The sequence below is a fragment of the Arctopsyche grandis genome, chromosome 1 (genome assembly GCF_051622035.1).
Source record: "Arctopsyche grandis isolate Sample6627 chromosome 1, ASM5162203v2, whole genome shotgun sequence".
Taxonomy (NCBI): Eukaryota; Metazoa; Arthropoda; class Insecta; order Trichoptera; family Hydropsychidae; genus Arctopsyche; species Arctopsyche grandis.
Window position 1 is genome coordinate 4,827,075 of NC_135355.1, and position 25,370 is coordinate 4,852,444.

The following is a 25,370-nucleotide window of genomic DNA, read 5'->3' on the forward strand; positions in this document are numbered from 1 at the left end:
ACGCACAATTTTTTTTCTGAACTCGAAAGGTGCTGCTGATCGATGATTTCAGAGCGTCAAAAATTCACTAGGCCTGAAAACAAGATCAAGTCAGTGGATCAAGGGCGGATTATGCGCATCGAATTGCAATTTTTCAAGTGCATATCTTCACCTGAATCTGTTGTTTGACCGGTTTACGGGTTAACTTTTTTAAAATAAAAAGAAAACGACAAAAGGCCATCTGCAATGATAAAATTTATGGATGTAATTCTTTCCCTTAAATGTTATTTCTTTTTTTGCAGCCGTAAGATGAATTCGAATAAAATAATATAGCATCGATTCAATTAAGTTTCAACCCGCATTTGAAATGAATAACAATAGTGCAAGCCAAAAGTGCAGTTTGTTACCTATTATGTGACATTTATATGAAGCTAAATGCATGTCACGTTTCCGAGAAATTGAATATTCCGTTACACAATATTGATTTATAAAGTCTACATGGCTTTTCGAAATTCTCATACATATGTACATATATTTCGTACAAACATTTTTTCTTTGAAGCACTACATTTGAAGTTACTTTTAGGTCATCCTATATGTTTTAATTTAAAATTGGATTTTTTTTCAATCTAAAAAATTAAATAAAACTCATAAAATGGAATTATTCATGAAACTATTTTTACTATAAAGTACATTATAAAATAAATGGTATATAATTGCTTATACGAGGCGGTGAATCCATTTTTTTTTTAATAAATCGTTCAATAAATTACGAAAGGTGCGTGTTTTTCACACAGAAGGTTAAACTTCTGAACGTGATAACATGTTCCTCTTCATCTTCATTGACGAGACGTGAAATAAATATTTTAAACAAAAAAAAAAAGAGATGATGATCGGCAGACCTTCAAGCGCTTTGGACAAGCCTATTAGTTACAACGAGTGGCTTACCTTCTGGGCTCTTCTTTCCCTTTAAACTTCACAAGCCCTTTATATGGGAATTGCAATTCGACAGGAAAATTTGAAAGATTGATAATATGGCGCACCACTATGCGTATTCGCCGAGTGCAAAAGGACATTATGCAACTGCATTAATTGCAGCGTAACTGAGTCTCATTCGAGATGATCCCATCGCATCGTAATCTCTCATTAAGTCTGATTTATTGGTGCTGACCATTCTTGAACAGTTCGTGTAGCGGTTAACCAGTTTTTTGATCCCAACACCACCTTAGCGTCCTTTTTCTTAACGGTCATGCGTCTGTATGTACCAATGTTTGGTACAAAAAAAAAAATACAGCGAAAAAAAATTAAATCAACACGGCCGAGTATGCGCTATTTTAATAGTATGGATGTGTCGATAATTGCACGATTTAAAACCGATTAACTTTGCATATTGAGTACGTGATGATCTTGTGTGCCGGAAAATATGACCTTAAAATGGTCGAGATTAACAAATTTTCGATACGTCACCCCAAATATTTCGTGTGATGATATTGCAAATATGTTACAAATATATTCGTAATAACATATTTATTTTTATGATATTTTAAATAATATTAAAAATATTGCAAGAAGAAGAAGAGTGAAAGTTTTATATTTCTACAATAAAAATAAATTAAAAAAAAAACCTGTATGTTTCACATCGTATATGTATGTGTGTTAAATATTTCGAGCTGAAGCTGAACTCAAGATGAAACTTATCAATAAATAAAATTAATTTGTTAATAAAAAATAATTGTCCTTCATTTTTCTTTTAATCCCTTTAAGAAAGGATTTTTAAGGGTGATTTAAATCAAATATGTATATCAAAAAGCTAAAAAAAGGATACATTTTTTAATAGCAAAGTTTTAGGCACTGAAATGGGCTGAAGTAACAAAAATCAAAGTAGAACCATATTTATAATCGGAGCACTCCGTTAATATCTCGACACTCGTTTTCTCAACTTTTCGTCTGCCCAAACAGTATGTTGTATAAAAATAGTTTATACAACATACTGTTTTTTAAATGCTTTTTATTATTACTAAATTATGTTCACCATACATCTGTATCTATTTTAATAGCTACTGATCTACTGATCATTTTCTATTTTACAATTTTACTTTAATTTTGTTAGTAATCATAGTATTATATTATTCAAATGTTAATGTATAGCATAATAGGAAAAAGAGCTCAAAAACCTATTTAAAATTCTTATAAATGCTTATAATACATCTAATACATAATATTAATTAAAGACTCTCCAAAGTCGATGATCTAATGTATAAATGTACATATGTAATATTTTTAATATACTATAGATTTTTAAGCTATTATTACACCTTTAAAATATATAAAAAAAGTTGTAAAGTCAATTCTTACTATGTATATTCATTTAATAGTTAATGTTTATCTCGTAAAATATGTATTTCACTATGTAAAATATTTTCGTATATATTTTTTGTATATATATGTACAAACTCGGCGACTAGAGATACCGAAAAAGTTGGGAAAACGAGTCTTGAGATATTGCAAGTTGGTGAAACGAGGAAGACCTATTTATAATAACCCTTACTATTTCTCCAAATATTAAAATACAAACCGTTGAATGATTTATTTATTATAATTGTACATATTAAACGAGATATAACACTTGTCAGAGAAATTGTAGTACATATTTATTATAACGCATTAACTGCGATTGTATGAATTTCCATGGGCATATCAAGAAATCTTATTACAAATCCTTAGAATTTTGATTTGGTACCAGTATACTACTGTTAAGATAGAATGGATATTAAAAATAAAATGAAATACATAATCATATGTGATACAGAATCTATAAGTATATGTATGTACATATATTAGGATGTGAAGTTGCATTTCTGTTTGTAAGCTCTCATTTATCTCTAAACCATTTATCTTTATAAAAGTCTCATATTTTATCTTCTAAACACTATGTTCATATAAGTACATATTATACTTTATAATTAATGTGTAACCAATAAAAAATAATAAAATCGGTAAGTACTTAAACAATAGAAATTTTAGGTATTTGATATACTCATATGTATACATAATAAGGCTTCCAATCCCGGGATCCCTAGCACCAGGATCCCGGGTGCAGAAACTAGTCTGAATACCGGGATTACGGTGCAGGCAGAAATTTCTTTAAAAATAATATGGAAAAAAAACATAAAGCAATATTACATATATAATGAACAATGTTGGGATGATCAATGATAGTCATAGTCCATTTGTTTGCCACCCGTTTCGACGCCGGCTTGCCGTTTCCACGAAATGGTATGAACGGCCTGTATTTTGTCGCAGATATTGTGCTCAACCGCAATGATATTTGAAGTATATTTTAACTGATTCGAACTCAGAATCGACCACTGATCACGTTTTCGTGATCTAGAAAAAATGTGTGTGTCTGTGTTTCTGTGTGAGTGTCTATATGTTTATTGTGTGTCAGTATATTTTGGAGATTTTTTGAACACTGTTCGTCCTATCGAACTGAAACTTAGTATTGGTTACTGAAATTTTTATCGATACACCGTAATTTTTTTTCAAATTGTTAAGTTAACCGGAAATGGTACCTCCCCTTATAGGTGTTCTCTTTCTTTTTAAGTTTTTGATTTAAATTATCTCCCAAACCACTCATCAAATTGGACTGAAGTAGAACTTTAGTCTGTGTAAGTTTTCCTACATTTGTGTTGAATTTGTATTGAAAATGCTCATAGCCGGTATGTGTGAACGTGTATGCACATACATATGTTCGATTATCGAATTTTGTTTTTTACACTTCTTATATTTCTGAAATACATAGATAAAGTCGTAGGTTGGTCACATCCGAATTTTTTACATAAAGTAAATGTAATTGGAGTTTTTTTTTAATTGGGTGGATTATTTCAACTATTTGTAAAAAAAACAAATCAATGAATTAAAGCGATTTTTTTAAATTTGTTTTATTACATTTTCGGATGTGTTTTATTTAATCTTAGAAATTTATGGATGCGAACCGAAAATTTAAAGAATGTAACCACACTCTCAAAATTAGTACGCCAATATGCGAGTATTTTTCGCGTGAAACATTGGGAGAGTTTGCAAATGCAATTGAACGTTTTTGAAATATGAAAACATACAATTGAACTATCTTTTCTTATACATTTGAAATTCCCAGCACCGCAATCCCGGTGCTCAAGTAACCTTCCGGGATTGGAAGCACTAATACATACATACATATATGTACTCCAGCATATTGATAATTTTCTTTCGAGGAAAAATCAAATACAAATCAATTTTGAATTGATTAGATTCATGATAAGATCAATAGAATTATCAAAATTAATTTATAAGGGGTTCCTACCAAATCGAACTATTCATCTCGACTATAGCTAAAAGTACCACAGCTGGAGACGAGAGTTCAATTTAAATAATAATACAATAAAAACTAAGTTTGCCGTGAAATTCAAGCCTCAACTCTGGACCACGATCCTGATCATCTGTTGAAATGAAAAAAAATACAAGAACTCATATCACTCATGTTAAAAAATCGCTGAAATGGATGCGTGTGAAGTGTGCACCTTGCTCGCGGATAATTGTGTGAATGTATGTGAGTTGACCAAACAGCATTCACATGTACTTGTGGAGGGTCCAATACACTACTTTAGATTCTCTTAAGTTGGTATATATCGACGGTACCGAGACAAGTGAAGAGCATCTTGAACAGTATAAATACTGGAGCATCTTTGGTTGAAGATCATTGAGCTTCGGTCGATACAGTTTCCAACTGCTTCGCTCTCATCCATTAAGGGTAGTACCTCGCCAAAACACTCCAACCAACATGAAACTGGTGAGCTGACAACCCTTGTTAACTATTTTAAAACCACCCTTAATTTAAACCACATTTAAATTGCTCTCATTAAAAATTACCGTATTTAAACATTTGCTCTAATTTCAATTTCATACCCTAATTACTTTAGCTTCGAACAAAATCTAGTTACATAAATTAAAACGATGCTTATTTGTTCAAATTGTAATCGATCCACTTATTTTTTTAATACTAAAATCATCCAGATAGTTTCAATCTATTTACACTCGTGCTCAATTCTAGTTAAAGTAACTAAATTTTTTGTAACGTCATATTATATGATTTTTGCCCTGTTTTAAATTTCATTCGTAAGCAATTTAGCAACGTACGACATATTGCTCCATATTTTAAAAGGATGGTTAAATATAAAATATAAAATGTACTCTAATTTAGCATTGAATGTAATTCATTTTGATACACTAAAGCGTGGTTCACAGTAATCTAAATTTAATAATTTGATTGTCTTTCATTTTCAAAATGGGTCGAATTAAGATTGCTCTATAGCTTATATATAAATAATGTTTGCATTGTTTCAGTTCGTATTTGCTTGTTTGATCGCCTCCGCATTCTGCGGCAGATTAGAAAACACCTATTTGCCTCCATCGGGAGCTCATCATTCAGGTGGTGGTCCAGGACTTTTGGCTCCTGGAGGAGGACCAGCTCAGCCCCCAATTGAAATCATCTCGCAAACCAATGAAAACAACGGAGATGGATCTTACAAATACAGGTTAGTCATACAATTCGAAGAAACTGTTTTAGATCAAGACTCGAAAGTGATACGGAACCATAATTTTAATACGAATTATTGGGTTCTCAATGAATCGAAGTTTATTAAATTTTCTCGATGAATACGAGAATGTCTATTGCTACTGGTAAGATCTGGATCCAGATCAACTGTCTTCTGTCAGAGTTTGCAAGATTTATCTGACAAAAAATGTTGAGATGGTTCCATCTAATTTAGTACCATCAAAGATCTAAACTAACTACCAAAATCATTCCATTATTTCCGCTCCAGAAGGTGGAAGGGAAACTACTGTAGATAAAAACATTTCCCAAGACAACTTCACTATATAATAAATAGTATATATGTAAAGTCCTCTTTGTGCACTCGAAATCTAATATAAATTAAATGTTAACATTAAATATATGAATTTGAATCATGTGTATAAATACAATTTAATTATCAAAACCAAAAATTTCAGCTATGAATCTGCGAACGGAATCAAAGTGCAAGAAGAAGGAGAACTGAAAAACAAAGGCAACCCTGAAGCCGAAGCCCAATCCGCTGTCGGTAAGAATTACTTAATTCAACTACTAAAATCTAAAACGATCATAAATTGTTCATAATGGTTTCAACCACTGTTACCGTTTTGAATTATGCGTTAGTTACGAAAAGGATCAAATGAATATAATTAAACAGAAATATTGCCTCATCTGCTAGGATATATCCCAAGTTGATAATCTTTCTCATTGCTCACGACATTCTAAAGGTTACACCGGTGGCTATATTTAGATGAATTGAGAGTGTCAAATATTTATATTTCATTAAAACTTCTTCCGGACTCAAAAATATTAATTGAAATTATAGGATCTTTCTCTTATCCTGGACCTGATGGCAAAATCTACACCATAACTTACACCGCTGATGAGAACGGTTTCCAAGCTAAAGGAGATCATCTCCCAACTCCTCCCCCAATCCCAGAAGAAATCTTGCAATCTCTTCAACAAAATGCTGCTGAAGAAGCTGCTGGATCTGGTATATAAAATTCATCAGCATTGAACTAAATATTAAGCCTATCTACGTTGCAAATTTATGTACAATATTATATTTTTTCAGCATCTGGTAACGGCAATGGTTATCCATCAGGAGGTCCTAGCAATCAATATGGCCCACCATCAAAACCAGCAGGAAACGGAGGTTATAGATATTAATTTAGAAACTGCAAAAAAATCTAATATGACATTCATTAAGCAATCGACCGGAATACGAGCTTTCTCAACGACTTATTTATACCAAGAGATAATTAACGCTAAGTTAAATATTTCCCCTATTGCACTTTTCTCATCTTTAACAATCGAACGTGATGAAATATGCGTTTCTTGCTCGAGAAATATATGTAATTCACACAATTTCTACAGCAGGAAATCGATTAATTTTTGTTTGTTTATTTTTTCGCACTAATAATTATTTATAATCTGCACATAAATTTGTAGATATACATAAAGTAAGCCACCAACGTGTTGTAATATAAAATGTATCATATGGATAGCGTTTAGATAGAAAAGTGGCAAAATTTATGTGGTGATATGTAAATATAATACTTTCATCTGCGTTATGATCTCACATTAAGATCGAGGCATTGTATGTAAATTTGAAAAAAATAAATTGTATTTATTAAACCATGTATTATAAATGGTGAGCTCTTGACGACAACCATCGCGAATCATTTCATTATAATTATTCAATTGTATATTAATTCATTTAATTATTAAAAGATTTTACCAAATCGAGTGCGTGAACTCAAAATGTAAACGTAAGCAATGCATGTGAAATGTATTTCTGAAAAATAATAAAAAAAAATTGACCAAATACATATGTCTTTCTTTTAAATGTTTAATCACTTTCTTCATTTTAGCACTTCGACTATTATTTGTAAGACTTCGACTAAAATTAAATCAATATGATTTAAAACCGATTAACTTTTCATATTGAGTACGTGATGATCTTTTGTGCCGGAAAATATGACCTTAAAAAGGTTGAGATTAACAAATTTTCGATATGTCACCCCAAATATTTTGTGTGATGATATTGTGAATATGTTACAAATGTTTTCGTTACTATAAATTTATTTTTATGCTATTTTAAATATTATTAAAAATATTGCATGAAGAAGAAGAGTGAAAGTGTTTTATTTTATGTATTTTACTTTATTACTCTCTTTCAAATATAGGCCATTGTGGCGCATTAGGTTCGTCCTGTTATGCCACAATGGTCCAAAATTATATATAAATAAATAATAAATAATTAATATTTCTACAATAAAAATAAATTAAAAAAAAACTGTATGTTTCACGTCGTATATGTGGGTATAATATTTATATTTCGAACTGAAACTGATCTGAAGATGAAACATATCAGTAAATAAAATTTATTTGATAATAAAAAATGATTGTTCTTCAATTTTTTTTCAATCCCTTTAAGAGAGGATTTTTAAGGCCGATTTAAATCGAATTTTTATATCAAAAAGCTGAAAAAAGGATACATTTTTTTAATAGCAAAGTTTTAGGCAGCGAAATGGGCTGAAGTAACAATAAAATCAAAGTACAACCATATTTATAATCGGTGCACTCCGGTGCATATCTCGAGACACGTTTTCTCAACTTTTCATTTGTCCAAACAGGAGTTTGTTTATTGTATAAAAATATTTTGATTTTTAAATGCTTTTTATTATTACTAAATTATCTATTTATTTATTTAATTTATTATTTATAATAATAATAACAACAAAATGACCAGTGTAATCTGACAGGTTGCCCCAAAGCGTCACACCAGTTTTACAAAACAAAAGAAATAAAATAACAAAATAAAAACAATAAAAATTCCAATCATTCATCTCATTCAAATATTCTTGTGTTCTCAAGAAACTAACCAGCTCATCAACATGACAATTGAACAGGTCCAAATGCTCATCAATCATATTAAGGAACCGGATAGCCTTTACAAGAGACGAGTTATTGAAAGCAGACGTTTTCGCAGGAATAGGTTGGAAAAGTAAATGATGACGCAAATGTCTACCGCATTCAGGCGCCGAAAATTGTAATTCCAATAAAAATAAATTATGTTCACAATACATCCTATGTCTACATATTTTAATAGCTACTGATCTACTGACCATTTTCTATTTTACAATTTTAATTTAATTTTGTTAGTAATCATAGTTTTATATTATTCTAATTTTAATGTACAGCATAATAGGAAAAAGAGCTCAAAAACCCATTTACAATTCTTATAAATTCTCATAATACATCTAATACATAATAATATTTATTAAAGACTCTCTAAAGTCGATGATCTAAAGCAGAACTATAAAAATATGATTTTTGTATAAATGAATGTAATATTTTTAATATACAAGATATGTTTTGACCATTCATAGATTTTTAAGCTATTAATACACCTTTAAAATATTAAAAAAAACCGTTTTAAAGTCAATTATTACTATACTATTGGGGTTGCATTTCAGAGTGACCTAAATTTCTCTGATCATATTGACTCTGTGTGTTGCTCTGCCTCAAGAATGCTTGGGATTGTTTTTCGTAATTCTCGACACTTCCATAATCCCTCTGTTTTGAGGCTGCTGTACAATGTTCTTGTTAGGAGTATCTTGGAATACGCCTCTATGATCTGGAATCCTTCCACTAAAGCTCTATCTATCAAACTCGAACTTATCCAAAGACGCTTTCTTCGACTGCTTTATAAAGAGCAATATGGGATTTACCCATATTTATTTCCTTCACAATTCGTCATAGGTATAGTCGGCTACACTTCTCTTGAACACAAGAGGAGTGTTGCCATCATCAAGTTCTTGTTTTTCATATTTAGAGGCTTTATCTCCTGTCCGTCTATCCTGGCTGAGTTGGGCCTTCATGCTCCGGAGAGTGTGATTTGGACCCGCCATCGTCCCCTTTTTCACACTCTTCTGGTTAGAACTGTGGCTTATAGTAATTCTCCCATTCCTCGTAGCCTCCGTTTCTTAAATTCACTGGATGGTGCTATTGACATTCGTCACATCTCTCGTCATTTTCTGCACCACTTCCTAATTTACGGAAGTCCCGACCAATTAGAGCGGTTGAGTTGATGAGTTAAGAACTTTTTAAGAATTTATTTTGTCATATTTATTTATTTTTCTTTTCTTCTATTTATTTTACTTGTATTTCATGTACCCTTTCTTAATCTTTTTTGCACACTCATCGCTTTGGAGCAATCTGTTAGACGAGTGTGCTTGATTAATTGATGTCTTATAATAATAAAATATTCTTTTAATAATTAATATTTATCTCTTAAAATAAGTACATATTTCAGTATGTAAAATATTTTCGTATATATACAAACTCAACGACGAAAGATACCGAAAAAGTTGGGAAAACAAGTCTTGAGATATTGCAAGTTGGTGAAACGAGGAAGACCTATTTATAATAACCCTTACTATTTTTGCAAATATTAAAGTACAAACTGTTGAATGATTTATTTATTATAATTGTACATATTTAACGAGATATAACACTTGTCAGAGAAATTGTAGTACATATTTATTATAACGCATTAACTGCGATTGTATGAATTTGCATGGGCATATCAAGAAATATTATTTATGGCATTACAAATACTTAGAATTTTGATTTTGTAACAGTATCTATACTATTGTAAAGTAAGAACGGATATTAAAAACAAAATGAAATACATAATTACATGTCATACAAAATCTATAAGTATATATTTAGGTTTTTTAGCTCTTTTTCCTATTATGCTGTACATTAACATTAGAATAATATAATACTATGATGACTAACAAAATTAAATTAAAATTGTAAAATAGAAAGTGATCAGTAGATCAGTAGCTATTAAAATAGATATAAAATGTATTGTGAATATAATTCAGTAATAATAAAAAGGATATAAAAATCAAAACATAAGTATATATTAGTATGTGAAGTTGCATTTCTGTTTGTAAGCTCTCATTTATCTCTAAGCTATTTATCTTTATAAAAGTCTCATATTTTATCTTCTAAAGACCATGTTCATATACGTATATATTACACTTTATAATAAGTATGTATTCATACCAATAAAAAATAATAAAAATCGATAAGTACTTAAACAATAGAAATTGTAGGTATTTGATATACATATGTACATTTGATATATGTATGTACATACATTAATACATATAAGTACTTAAGCATATTGATAATTTTCTTTCGAGGAAAACTCAAATATAAATCAATTTTGAATTGATTAGATTCATGATAAGATCAATAGAATTATCAGAATTAATTTATAAGGGGTTCCTACCAAATCGAACTACTCATCTCGACTTTAGCTAAAAGTAGCACAGCTGGAGGCAAGAGTTCAATTTCAATAATTATACAATAAAAACCAAGTTTGCCCTGAAATTCACGCCTCAACTCTAGACCGCGATCCTGATCATACGTTGAAATGAAAAAAAAAATACAAGAGCTCATATCACCCATGTTAAAAAATCGCTGAAATGGACGCGTGCGAAATGTGCACCTTGGTCGCGGATACTTGTGTGAATGTATGTGAGTTGACCAAACAGCATTCACATGTACTTGTGGAGGGTCCAATACACTACTTTAGATTCTCTTAAGTTGGTATATATCGACGGTACCGAGACAAGTGAAGAGCATCTTGAACAGTATAAATACTGGAGCATCTTTAGTTGAAGATCATTGAGCTTCGGTCGATACAGTTTCCAACTGCTTCGCTCTCATCCATTAAGGGTAGTACCTCGCCAAAAAACTCCAATCAACATGAAACTGGTGAGCTGACAACCTTTGTTAACCATTTTAAAATTCACCCTTAATTAAAACCACATTTAAATTGCTCTCATTAAAAATTACCGTATTTAAACATTTGCTCTAATTTCAATTTCATACCCTAATTACTTTAGCTTTGAACAAAATCTTGCTACATAAATTCAAACGATGCTTATTTATTCAAATTGTAATCGATCCACTTATTTTTTTAATACTAAAATCATCCAGATAGTTTCAATCCATTTACACTTGTGCTCAATTCTAGTTAAAGTAACTAAATTTTTTGTGACGTCATATTATATGATTCTTTTAATATGATGTTTTAAATTTCATTCGTAAGCAATTAAACAACTTACAATATACTGCTCCATATTTTAAAAGGATGGTTAAATATAAAATATAAAATATACTCTAATTTAACATTGAATGTAATTCATTTTGATACACTAAAGCGTGGTTTACAGTAATATAAATTTAATAATTTGATTGTCTTTCATTTTCAAAATGGGTCGAATTAAGATTGCTCTATATCTTATATATATAAATAATGTTTGCATTTTTACAGTTCGTATTTGCTTGTTTGATCGCCTCCGCATTCTGCGGCAGATTAGAAAACACCTACTTGCCTCCATCGGGAGCTCATCATTCTGGTGGTGGTCCAGGACTTTTGGCTCCTGGAGGAGGACCAGCTCAGCCCCCAATTGAAATCATCTCGCAAACCAATGAAAACAACGGAGATGGATCTTACAAATACAGGTTAGTCATACAATTCGAAGAAAACTGTTTTAGATCAAGACTCGAAAGTGACCATAATTTTAATACGAATTATTGGGTTCTCAATGAATCGAAGTTTATTAAATTTTCTTGATGAATACGAGAATGTGTATTGCTACTGGTAAGATCTGGATCCAGATCAACTGTCTTCTGTTAGAGTTTGTAAAATTTATCTAAAAAAAATTGTTAAACTAACTTACTAACTACCAAAATCATTCCATTATATCCGCTCCAGAAGGTGAAAGGGAAAATACCTTTCCCAAGATAACTTATTCACTATATAGTAAATAATCCACATTCAAATGGAGAAATTTTCGGATTTTTTTATGAATGAAAACGTAATCTTTTAAATTGAAAATTCGAGGATAGTAATTTATTTAAAATATTTTACTTGCATTTAATAATTATTTAATTAATATCAATTTATCTTTAATAGGATATATAATATAAATTTATACATATTTAGTTTCGACCTAGTATATGTGTAAAGTCCTCTTTGTACATTCGAAATATAATATATGTATATTAAATGTTAACATTAATTATATGAATTTGAATCATGTGTATAATTACAATTTCATTAAAAAAACCAAATATTTCAGCTATGAATCTGCGAACGGAATCAAAGTGCAAGAAGAAGGAGAACTGAAAAACAAAGGCAACCCAGAAACCGAAGCCCAATCCGCTGTCGGTAAGAATGACTTAATTCAAAAACTAAAATCTAAAACGATCATAAATTGTTCATAATGGTTTCAACCACTGTTACTGTTTTGAATTATGTGATAGTCACGAAAAGGATCAAATGAATATAATTCAACGGCAATATTGCCTCATCCGCTCGGATATATCTCGAGTTGAGAATCTTTCTCTTTGCTCACGACATTCTAAAGGTTACTCCGGTGGCTAAATTTAGATGAATTGAGAGTGTCAAATATTTATATTTCATTAAAACTTCTTCCGGACTCAAAAAATATTAATTGAAATTATAGGATCTTTCTCTTATCCTGGACCTGATGGAAAAATCTACACCATAACTTACACCGCTGATGAGAACGGTTTCCAAGCTAAAGGAGATCATCTCCCAACTCCTCCCCCAATCCCAGAAGAAATCTTGCAATCTCTTCAACAAAATGCTGCCGAAGAAGCTGCTGGATCTGGTATATAAAATTCATCAGCATTGAACTAAATATTAAACCTATCTACACGGCAAATTTATATACAATATTATATTTTTTCAGCATCTGGTAACGGCAATGGTTACCCATCAGGAGGTCCTAGCAATCAATATGTCCCACCATCAAAACCAGCTGGAAACGGAGGTTATAGATATTAATTTAAAAATTGCATAAAAATCCAATATGGCACTCATTAAGCAATCGACCGGAATACGAGCTTTCTCGACGACTAATTTATACCAAGAGATAATTAACGCTAAGTTAAATCTTTCCTGTATTGCACGTTTCTCATCTTTAACAATCCAACGTGATGAAATATATGTTTCTTGCTCGAGACATATAATTCACACAATTTCTACAGCAGGAAATCGATTAATTTTTGTTTGTTTATTTTTTCGCACTAATAATTATTTATAATCTGCACATAAATTTGTAGATATACATAAAGTAAGCCACCAACGTGTTGTAATATAAAATGTATCATATGGATAGCGTTTAGATAGAAAAGTGGCAAAATTTATGTGGTGATATGTAAATATAATACTTTCATCTGCGTTATGATCTCACATTAAGATCGAGGCATTGTATGTAAATTTGAAAAAAATAAATTGTATTTATTAAACCATGTATTATAAATGGTGAGCCCTTGACGACAACCATCGCGAATCATTTCATTATAATTATTCAATTGTATATTAATTCATTTAATTATTAAAAGATTTTACCAAATCGAGTGCGTGAACTCAAAATGTAAACGTAAGCAATGCATGAAAATGTATTTATGAAAAATAATAAAAAAAATTGACCAAATACATATGTCTTTCTTTTAAATGTTTAATCACTTTCTTCTTTTCAGGACTTCGAACATTATTTGTGATTATATTAACAGTACAATCATCACTTTATTATTATTACAATTAAAACCAACTTCCCACAGTTTCATCCAATATAGTTTTATATTATATACACAACAATTTTTATGAATTGATCTCAAAAAAGTTCAAAATAAACATTTGAACTAATAAAAATATTTATTACACTTTTTACAAGATAAGTATAGTGAACTATTCTTTGCAAACTAATAAAAACCTTTCCTCCTTATATGTTTCATTGAAATCGATGAAGAAATCAATGTAGAATGTCTGTTTCAAGTATTACTTACATGTAATTGGATGAAAGTTAATATGTACAAGGATTGAGCAATTATGTTTTTTATACAAATTGGATAAGATGAAACGAATGAACTGTAATTATGCAATTTGAAATATGTACATATATATATATATATATATATATATATATATATATATATATATATATATATATATATATATATATATATATATATATATATATATATATATATATATATCAGTGGCGGGCGGTGACTTTTCAAACAAGGGATGCTGTCCCTTGTTTGAAAAAAAAAACCGACCAATTTATTTTTTAAAATTTAATTTTATTCTTCGTTCCTTTTTACAAAATTCATCGATAACCGCATCATAGAATTTTTTATTGTTTTTTAAATTTGACATTATTTTCTTTTCGATTGCAATTAAAGCAAGACCAGAGAGTCTTTCTTCACTTTGACTACTTCTGGTGAACGTTTTAATTCTTTTCATAGTCGAAAATGATCGTTCAGCCGATGCGCTCGTGGAAGGTATCGTACAAATTAATTGTATTAAACTAAATACTTGTTCCAAAACGTCTATTAGATCATCTTTCACAATTAATTCCTTTACGTCATTTATAGATTTCAAATGAAAATCTTGCGTTGAGTACATGTAAATTAATTCGCTTTTTAATTTCATAAAATCAAAGTATTTTCCATAAGTTAGGTGGAGTGATTTAAATAGGAAATCTGGAAAATTATTTTCATATTCTTTAAATTTTTTGACGTTAAAAAATTCGAGAAATTTTAAATTTTCGATATCTCGAAATCGATTGGTTGTATTTACTGAAAGAGTTTCTAAAATTTCAGAATAGTGAAGTTTATACGTTGTTTTCACATCTTCTTCACATTCAGCATATTTTCTTTTTCTATTAAAATTTTTAGTTATTACTTTGTTCCACAATGAATCAAAATCGTCTTTTTTGTTATCTAAATATTTTACAAATTTTTTAATTTCACTTACGCAATACGATATGTCAAAGGTTTTTTTTTGTAAAATTTCAAATAAAAAATTTGCCGAATTAAATATTGCAGAAAATAAATGCAAATTGAAATTGAATTCAAACTCTTTTAAATAACGATGAAGGACTTCAGCATTTATGACAGCATCAGTATCCCATTCGTCTTCGTCATTAATTATTTGATTAAATATTTCCATTAATTCTGTTTGATATTCTAATATCATATTTAAAATTTTGCTATTGTAGTTCCATCGTGTAGGGGCAGCAGTGGGAAATCGTTTTTTTATTTGACAATCGAGAAGGGAAATTCTTCTTGAAGACTTACAAAAAAAAGTTGAAAATGACAACATACGGCTGAAAAAACGTTTGCATCCGGATATATGTTTAACAGATTGCGACAAAACTAAATTCAATCTGTGAGCGTAACAATGGACAAATAAAGAATTAGGACAAATATCTCGAATTTTTCGTTGCACTCCATTATGCTCCCCGGACATTACAGCCGCTCCATCGTACGTTTGTGCAATTAATTTGTCCAAACAACCAAATTCTTCCAAGGTCTCACGTATGTGCTGAAAAAGAGCATTAGCTGTTCTATTGGGACTAACATCGACAAATCCAACAAATCTCTCCTGAATTTCATTATTTTCATCTACATATCTAAAAATAGTAGATAGCTGAGCTTTGCGACTGATATCTGTAGATTCGTCCACAATTATGGAAACAAATTTTGATGCACGTATTTCAGTTTTAATCTCATCTAGCAAGACTTTTGATATTGCGGATACCAAGTCATTTTGTATATGGTTCGATAGTCCAGTAAACACCGTAGAGTTATCTAAATGAGTTTTCAATTTTATGTCTGATTCACTCAACAGATACAGCAATTCAATATAATTCCCTCTATTTTCCGATTCCTGGTGCTCAAAATGTCCTCGTAAAGGTTGTTCTTGTTTTGCTAAAAAACAGATCGCGCTTATTAATTTCGACAAAATGTATCTATTTGCAGTAACTTCTTTGTTGTGCATTTCAATATTTGCTTTAAATTGAGCACTTAAAAAATTTTCTATACGAGGTCCCTTTCCAAATTTTTTAAATTGAGCAGCAGAACATATGTGAGCTTGAGAACATTCATGTCTCTTGCGCGATTTACTTAAATTGTTTAGGTCAGAAAATCCAAATTTACTCCAGACATTCACTTCTTGAGAAAATAAAATACATGGCCAACAGAATAATTTCGTTAAGTGAGCACATCCACAAATCCATGAAATTTTTTCGTATGTTTCTGTGTACCTTTTAAATGTTTTTGTTTTAGACTGAATATTTAATATTGGTGTGGGTTTGGGGCTCTTAACAATAATCTCCTTTTCATTAAATGGGAGAGAAGCAAATCTTCTTTTCAGCACATTTTCAATTGAACAATTGCAATTATTATTGATCTCGACGACAAGTCCACTCTCATTGTTATTTTCGATATCCATATTAAAGGCAATAATGAAAACTCGTAAGTAGTGGAACAGTAAACTAAAAATAAAGTTAGACGAAACTAATTAAAATGAAAACTTAATTCAAAAGTAAAAAATAACCAACTTACAGTATAAATGATTAACTTCGTCTAAAGAAATGAATCGGCTAGCTTTTTGATAAATAACTTGGGGCGTAGCGTGCGGAAATATCGATCAACAGCGGCTTCCAAGTGAAACTCAATAGATAAGCAAACAGAGAAACCGAATCCACCGTAGAGGTTAAACAAGTGTCAACGCGTCCGCGCGAATAAGACAGCCTCATAGTGCGCATGCGCAAATGGGATCGGTCGCGACTCCGAATCCATGACGCGCGCGCACTTCACTCAGCGTCTACTCGCCAGCGTCACTCGCCTGTGGCCGGCCTATGCGAATGCGGCCTATGCGAATCCTTAATAAAAATTATCAAAAGATCCTATATAATGCATCATGTAACAAAAAACACGTGATATGTGAAATATATATCATATACTACATCATAATCACGTACATCACTAAGAATACATCGAAGCGAAATTCAAATATTTATTAAAAATACTCTTGGCTTTTTAAAGTTATAGGGGATGCGCCGCATCCACCGCATCCATGGACCGCACGCCACTGATATATATATATATATATATATATATATATATATATATATATATGTATATATATATATATATATATATATATATATATATATATATATATATATATATATATGTATATATATATACATACATATATATGCATTGTATAAAATCATTAATTATTCTTGCATCTTGTATATATGTACATTGTAAATATGTAGATTTGTGTAGAAAACTTTTTCAATGCTTAATCTCAAAATCATTAGGAGAAAAGTAAAATTTATGATAATTTACTCGATAAATATGTAGATACATACATAAATGTTAATGAAACACTCCTATTATATTATATCAATTTCCAAAGCTTGAAATTTATGTGTACAATTATCGTAATTAATACAAGTGAGTAATTTATGTGAACATACGATCTATTCAATATTATCATAATCATACAATATACATATATGTAACTGAAATGGAATATTACACATTATTTTTTATTCTGTGCATTTTCAGACCAATTACAACGCGAGCACAAAAGCACTTTTGACATTATGTAAGCAGACACGTGCCGATTGGAGCAAAGCGTTCTCACAAGAATCCACCTACTCCGTGGGACAAATTGTGTTGAATTGCGTAAAGTCGACCGACCAAGAAAGTGGTAAAAGAAGTAACAACAATGCCAGTAGTGTGCTCAGAGATACACACGATCATGCAGATTGTTAGCCAACGAACGATGCCTCGGTGCAAGAAGTTATGCAACGGTTGTGTTGTGACTTAGCCCGATGACCCCACAAAGGTAAAAATCCCGAAACCTCAACCGGTCAGAGGTCCATCATCTTAAAACCACGTGAGATACACATTTTTGTAACGATTAAATGGGGAGATAACACTGTTCGACATATGACGACTTTTTTTTTTGGTTCAGAGACGAGATATGACTTTTCTTATAGATCTATGTCCAGTGAACACGAATCTGGTAATGAAAAGTGTTGATTGACTCGTGATTCGGAGACATATGTGTTTTTTTAATCGCGCAATTTTTCTATATCTTGGTGTTGTTCGGTTGATGTCTCAAAATCTGTCAATTTCCTGTTCAAAATGAATATTGGAATCTATAGTCAGGTATTTTATCTTTCATTTGTAGTACTTTTCAGCTTTCAAATCTCTCTAAGTAGTCAAATCAAAAGTAAACCGGAAGTAGTAATTTTTTTAGAACAATATTTTATTATTTTATTTTGCCCTTTTAAATTATTTATATCTTCTAGATAATTTATTCTTATAGTATTTATAATGATGTTAAGTTTGTGAAATCCGAATTTTTATTAGTATTCGTTGAATTAAATAATAGAAGACAATCAGAGTCAGTAGATGATACATCTTTGGTAGCACTAGTGCATATTTTATTTTATTTTATGAGTAAACATCTTGAAGTTTTTTTATATCTGAAAGTTTGATATATCAATTACATATAACAATTCATATCACAACCACTACTACATTAAACATTTCAGAATTAAAATGAGTCAATGCTCAAATGTTGTTAATCGGGTATTTCTGAATTATTGGCATGCGTTTTTTTTTCAAATAATTCTAAAGAAAGTAATCCAAATGAGTAAAACCGCAAGATTGGAGGAAATTTCTAGCAATGATACGATCATTGAACTTTGAGCGCAATCAATCTTTCGGGATATGATGTCGTTTCGTTGAAACCACAGTCGATTTATAATATCCTTTTCGTTCAATTTAAGCCATTAAAATGATCGACAAAGTGCAATGATCGGCTTTGAAATGAATTCGGTTAATTATTAATTCAATTTCGATGACATCTCGCGATGTGATTTTTAATTACATACATTGCACCTAGTTTCTGAACCACGGCAAACAAGTTTAAATAATTGAGATCATTTAGCCTACATATATATGCAGTGTATGTATTTATGTAGTATTAAACTGGCTGGTATGTTTTTTACATATGTATTTATTAATATAATGATTATATATATAAGTACTTGCAGATTGACCACTGTCAATGGCGCGTTCTAGTAACACTGAGCAACAAATCATGCTCATTTTTACTTTATTTACTTACTGGAGCGGAGATTAATCTTTTTTATAATGTTTAGATAAAAATATTGAGATGAAAAACCAATATTATTAACGTATTATGTTAATAAAATTAGCGAAATATTACGGGAAAGAAATGTGTTAAAAAAAGTATATTTTTGATATTTAAATTCGATAGATAATTAAATATATGTTAGTGTTTTAAGGCGACAAAGAATCACAATCAATATAAAAAATGTTTGACTATTGATTCCAATACTCAATTTTGGCACATCGATCCTAGATTTTGAGTTAAAGACGCTCATATCTCATAAACGAGAAAAAAACCATCAAAAATCATTGACATATTCGAAGCTAGTGGGTAAATTTAGTAAAGACTGATTAGTTTCAGCTTCGGTATTTTTCTTGTTGCCTTTGAATTATGTATTGAAGAACCAGCCCATATTTTCAGACATATCACAAAATGAAAGTTGATTATTTGTTTTATTTGGAATCAATTTATTATTATTTATATGTAACTCGTTTAGGTATATAATATAATACAAATAAACAACCAATATTAGAACTTGAACTTGAGCTTTAAAATATATTATGTGGATATGAAAATGCAAATGCAAAGTGTATTAAAATGAATTTTCATCGGTGTTTTCAACATCGATTTAAAATTAAAAATTGATTAGTAATTGCAAAGTATTTAATACTAGTGTTTTTACCCGGCTTCACTTGGTATTTTTAATATAAACCGTTTAAGCATGGCCAACCTAATAGTAAACATTATATTAAATTTATTTGAATAGTTTTATTTTATTTAAATTTATCTGAATAAATAGATATTTATTTTTCTACGAACCAACAATAGTTACATACAAAGTATCTTTCAAAATTATATATTTGATCTAATAATCATCATTTAATCAGGGCGACGAAAAGTAGTCGAATGATTATTTAGCATTACTCGTAGGTGGCGTAGCTAGCTCATAGCTAAGTCATGCAAAGCATGAGAGCCCAGCTTGACAGGGGATCCAAATATATATCATCATCATCATTTACAGCCATTCGCCATCCACTGCTGGATGAAGGCCTCTCCAACACGCTTCCACTCGTCTCTGTTTTGCGCAACACTCATCCATCTCATTCCGCACATTTTCCTAATTTCGTTCACCCATCTGCCTTGCGGTCTTCCTTTTACTCTTTTGCCTTCTCTCGGGTACCATTCAAGCACTTCTTTTGTCCACCTTTCGTCCATCCTCCTAGCTACGTGACCCGCCCATTGCCATTTCAATCTCTTCACTCTATCCACTATGTCCACTACCCTTGTCATATTTCTCACCCACGTGTTCCGCTTCCTGTCTTTCCTCGTTATGCCAAGCATACAGCGTTCCATACTTCTTTGAGTGCATTGGATTTTATTTTGCATCTTGGCGTTCAGTGTCCAAGTTTCACATCCATACGTCATCACTGGCAAAACGCATTGATCAAAGATCCTTTTCTTCAGGCAGAGTGGCATTTTTGATTTAAAAACAGCATTCATCCGTCCAAATGCACTCCACCCTAATTTCATACGTCTCTTTATCTCTTCATTTTTACTACCAGACATGTCAATTATTTGACCTAAATATAAATAATTATTTACTACTTCTACTGGTTTATCATCTAAGGGGATGCTATCAGGCATGCAATAACTATTGAACATTAGTTTAGTCTTATCTACGTTAATTTTTAATCCTACTTTTCTACTTTCCTTGTCCAGCTGTGTTAGTCTGATGAGTAGGTCAGCTGAATCACGAGCAACTAGAACTATATCGTCTGCGAACCGAAGGTGACTCAAAAAGCGACCATTGATGCTTACTCCGGCTGTATCCCAATCCAATTTCCTGAAAACTCCCTCAAGCACCGCATTGAATAACTTGGGCGAGATTGTATCTCCTTGTCTTACTCCTTTTCCTATGCTAAATCTATCTGTACCTGAAAAAATTTTAACCGAAGCTGTGACATTCTTATATATTGCAGCTAACAGTCCCACATAGGGTTCCGGCACTCCCTGTGTTTTTAGAGCGTTAAGTACTGCATTATGACTAACTGTATCGAAGGCTTTCTCATAATCGACGAAACCTAGGCACAATGGCCGTTGATATTCGTTGGCGCGCTCGATTAGTTCGCCAACTACTTGGAGGTGGTCCATTGTGCTGAAATTTGCCCTAAGCCCTGCCTGCTCTATAGGTTGGTTCTCGTCGAGGATATTCTTCAGCCTTTCTGTAATAACCTTCGTGAAGAGCTTGTAGACCGCTGAAAGTAGACTAATGGGTCGGTAGTTCTTGATATCGCTTTTGTCGCCTTTTTTGTGTATTAAAATGATAGTTGCGTTATTCCATCCTTCTGGTATAGCTTGGTTCTGGATGCATTTGCTGAAAAGCCTAGCTAAGATATTAATTAGGGGGAATATTATCTTCCCCTGGGGTTTTACCGTTCTTTGCAGTTTTTAGCGCGGCCTCTACTTCGCTAGGCAATACTGCAGGAACCCTTTGGCCGTGTGTCGATTCCAGAGCGGGGAATTGGCTGTTGTCGTTCTCGTATAGTTTTGCATAGAACGTGTAAACTCTGTCTATGATTTCTTCTCTATTCCTAATTATTACTCCGCTCTCTGAACGAAATATATGTATATATATATATATATATATATATATATATATATATATATATATATATATATATATATATATATATATATATATATATATATATATATATATATATATACATATATATATATTTATTATTACACTCAATATAATTCAACAGTGTCGAAAAAATCGAAAGTAAGAAAATTACTCCAGTCATACACTTGTTCACCTTTATTTCACGACCCAAAAGTGTAAAAAGACCCAAGCAACTATTTCGGCTTGGTATCGTTGCAGACCATAAAAATCCATTTATTTGGGTTCAATTAACGCTATTTTAAAAGATATATCAAATATCGCTATTATTAAAAAAAAATACTCAATTGGAAATATATCCATAAGACTCATCACAAAATTTTTCAAACCTTAAATCGAGAAAGATGATTTTTTTTCTAGAATTATTATACTGATAGTCATATGTAAAAATGTATCAACAATTAATTTTAGTTTCATTTCATATTTTTTAAAATCAGATTTGGAGGCCTTCCATAAATGTTGCGCGAGGGCTACGCTACTTCCTTAAATAAACATTGTGGGCATTATTTTATGTATTGTTATTAAATATTAAGTACTAGCTGAATCCGGCATGCGTTGCAAAGCCAAAATAAGGCATTCAATTCCCGTTCCCGTTTCAAGTGATAGTTGGAGGTCAACTAACGTCTCTTCAAAGTCGTGTCATATTACACCAACTGGTAACGTGGTTACCAACGAACACATTTCCATGACTACATAATGGCGCTTCAAATATGCATATAAAAATTCCTGAAAGTTCCATCGTAATCGGTTGAGTGGCTTAGGAGCCTATACTGGACAGACAAACAGACATACAAATAGACAGACAAACACATAGGCAAACAGACAGACAACCAGACAGACAGACAGACAGACAGATAGACAGACAAACAGACAGACAAACAGACAGAAAAATAGACAGACAATCAGACAGACAAACAGACAGACAAACAGACAGACAAACAGACAGACAGACAGACAAATAGACATTCAATTTTATATATATGTATATAGACAATATAAAAAGTATGCGTATTTTTATTATAAAATCATTTAATTTTGTCGTTATAATTAATGGATAAATGTATATGAGCTGTTATATTTGAAGTGGCGAAAGTCAAATTTTCAGTTCCAAAAATTTCTGTTTGACTTAATTCACAAATTGCTACCACTTATTTTAATTCGATACATCCAGAATCTCGGAAAAGCAGAATAAACGAATTACAGACCACTAGTATTTTTAAATATTGTCAAACGCAAAACATGATGTTTAATGTTTTCCGAAATATTTTTCGACATGAAGATAAGTTGAATTATGCCACTTTCAAATATAGCGGCTCATACATACATATATACAAACATACATACATATTTTCAATATACATATATGTAGGTACACAACCTTTGATAGATTCAATTCACATAACATATGAAGAAACTGACTTACTTATATCTATATATGTAAGTCAGTTTCTGAATGACTTATGTATGTCTTATATACGTACATACATATGTATGTAGATTATAAATAATTGCATCGAACATGAATTGCAAATTTCATAGGAAAAGTTTCATTAATAAATGTTCGTTATACACTGACGACACAAAATAATATTTATTTATTAATTCCAATTTATAATCAGTGTCATTTATTATGTTAGAGATGGCACTACGTTGTTAAAATAATTGGTTAATTTGGCCTTTGACTCGATTAGTCAATTGTTAAAATTGAAAGTGGCGAAAGGTTTCTTAATAGCTAGTAACGTTTCAATCAATTTGAACTTTGTATATATAATAATAAAACGTTTAAAAATATACTAAAATATGAATAATATAATACGAATTGAATACGGATACCACACAGTATATAAAAGCTTAATCCAATTAGAATCAGATCCGAACGAATATTAAGTATATTGAATCTGCATTAACTCGGACACGAACGAGTCAATCGTCTTTTGCGTAATATGTTAATCTAAAAAAAATCGTGTCTTTGTGACTTTTCATCTTATTGATTCCATCCATATACATATGTGTACCCAATAAATCATAAGTGTCCCATCTTGGAAAGTTTCATACGAAATATCATCGTTTATTAGTTAATGTATCGGGTTGACGAAACTGCGGGTGGATTTCGTATGGTCGTATTAATCAATCTCAAGGTACCATGGGTCACACCAGCATCCCATGTCTCCGGGCAAGGTCATCATATATGCATGAGGCAGTAGGTCATCCACGGAATGTTGACGCGGTAATGACGATTACACACATGTGTGTGTGTATTATAAGAGTACTCAAACGAAACAAAAGGTCTGCCTTTCATGCTCATACCCCAGTCTCAGGTACATATATGAGGTACCGTTTCGTTGAGGTCGGTTTTCACTATCAAATGCCACGCGAATTTTAATTAGATATGATCACTTGATGATTACTCTATCTTGCACCGATTGACATACATAGTTATTATGCGGCATTGCAAGTTCAATGAGTTTCGAATTTTAGATGTTCATCGATGGACCCCAGTGGAAAACTTTCATCATATCAACGGAACGTTAAACAAGAAAAAATCATTGATTTTAAACAATGTCCTTTGTTCTATTGTCCAATGTCCTCCAAACAATCCATTTAACTCGACAAAAATATTAATTAGGATTTCAATCAACAAGATTTCAATGATTGGGATTTCAATCAAAATTATGATCCCGGCTTAAACTAATGGAATTAAATATATTACTAAGAGGTTTGAGCCCCGTAAGTACGTAAGTAATGACATAAAGGAGGCCCAAACCTCTTAGTAATATATTTAATTACATTAGTTTAAGTCGGGATCATAATTTTGATTGAAATCTCAATCATTGAAATCTTTTTGATTGGAATCCTTATCATTAATTTTTTTTTATATTTTATATATTTTAGTACATATACATATATATATTTATTTTTTTATATATCGTTTTAATTTTATAAACAAAACATAGAAGAGGCTAGTTTTTACAAAACATTTTTTTTTATTTTATACATTTTAGTTTTAGAGAATTTTATTTTTAAATACAA

General features: G+C 31.0%; 4 protein-coding genes across 4 annotated transcripts in view; 3 read left to right on the top strand and 1 right to left on the bottom strand.

The window, feature by feature from the left end:
* LOC143916079 (uncharacterized) overlaps positions 1-25,370 on the top strand; it is a 104,243-nt gene that overhangs the window by 13,377 nt on the left and 65,496 nt on the right. The window lies entirely within an intron of this gene.
* LOC143916222 (pupal cuticle protein 20-like) lies at positions 4,674-6,787 on the top strand. Its single transcript, XM_077437260.1, has 5 exons — positions 4,674-4,806; positions 5,361-5,551; positions 6,027-6,115; positions 6,413-6,580; positions 6,662-6,787. The coding sequence occupies exons 1-5, from the start codon at positions 4,798-4,800 to the stop codon at positions 6,754-6,756; spliced, it is 552 nt and encodes a 183-aa protein (XP_077293386.1). The 5' UTR covers positions 4,674-4,797; the 3' UTR covers positions 6,757-6,787.
* On the top strand, positions 11,377-13,781 carry LOC143916481 (pupal cuticle protein 20-like). Its single transcript, XM_077437613.1, has 5 exons — positions 11,377-11,385; positions 11,948-12,138; positions 12,759-12,847; positions 13,146-13,313; positions 13,395-13,781. Exons 1-5 carry the CDS (start codon positions 11,377-11,379, stop codon positions 13,487-13,489), a joined length of 552 nt encoding a protein of 183 aa, XP_077293739.1. The 3' UTR covers positions 13,490-13,781.
* LOC143916489 (zinc finger MYM-type protein 1-like) lies at positions 14,771-17,257 on the bottom strand. Its single transcript, XM_077437624.1, has 2 exons — positions 17,059-17,257; positions 14,771-16,988 (listed from the first exon to the last, which is right to left on the bottom strand). The coding sequence occupies exon 2, from the start codon at positions 16,943-16,945 to the stop codon at positions 14,771-14,773; it is 2,175 nt and encodes a 724-aa protein (XP_077293750.1). The 5' UTR covers positions 16,946-16,988; positions 17,059-17,257.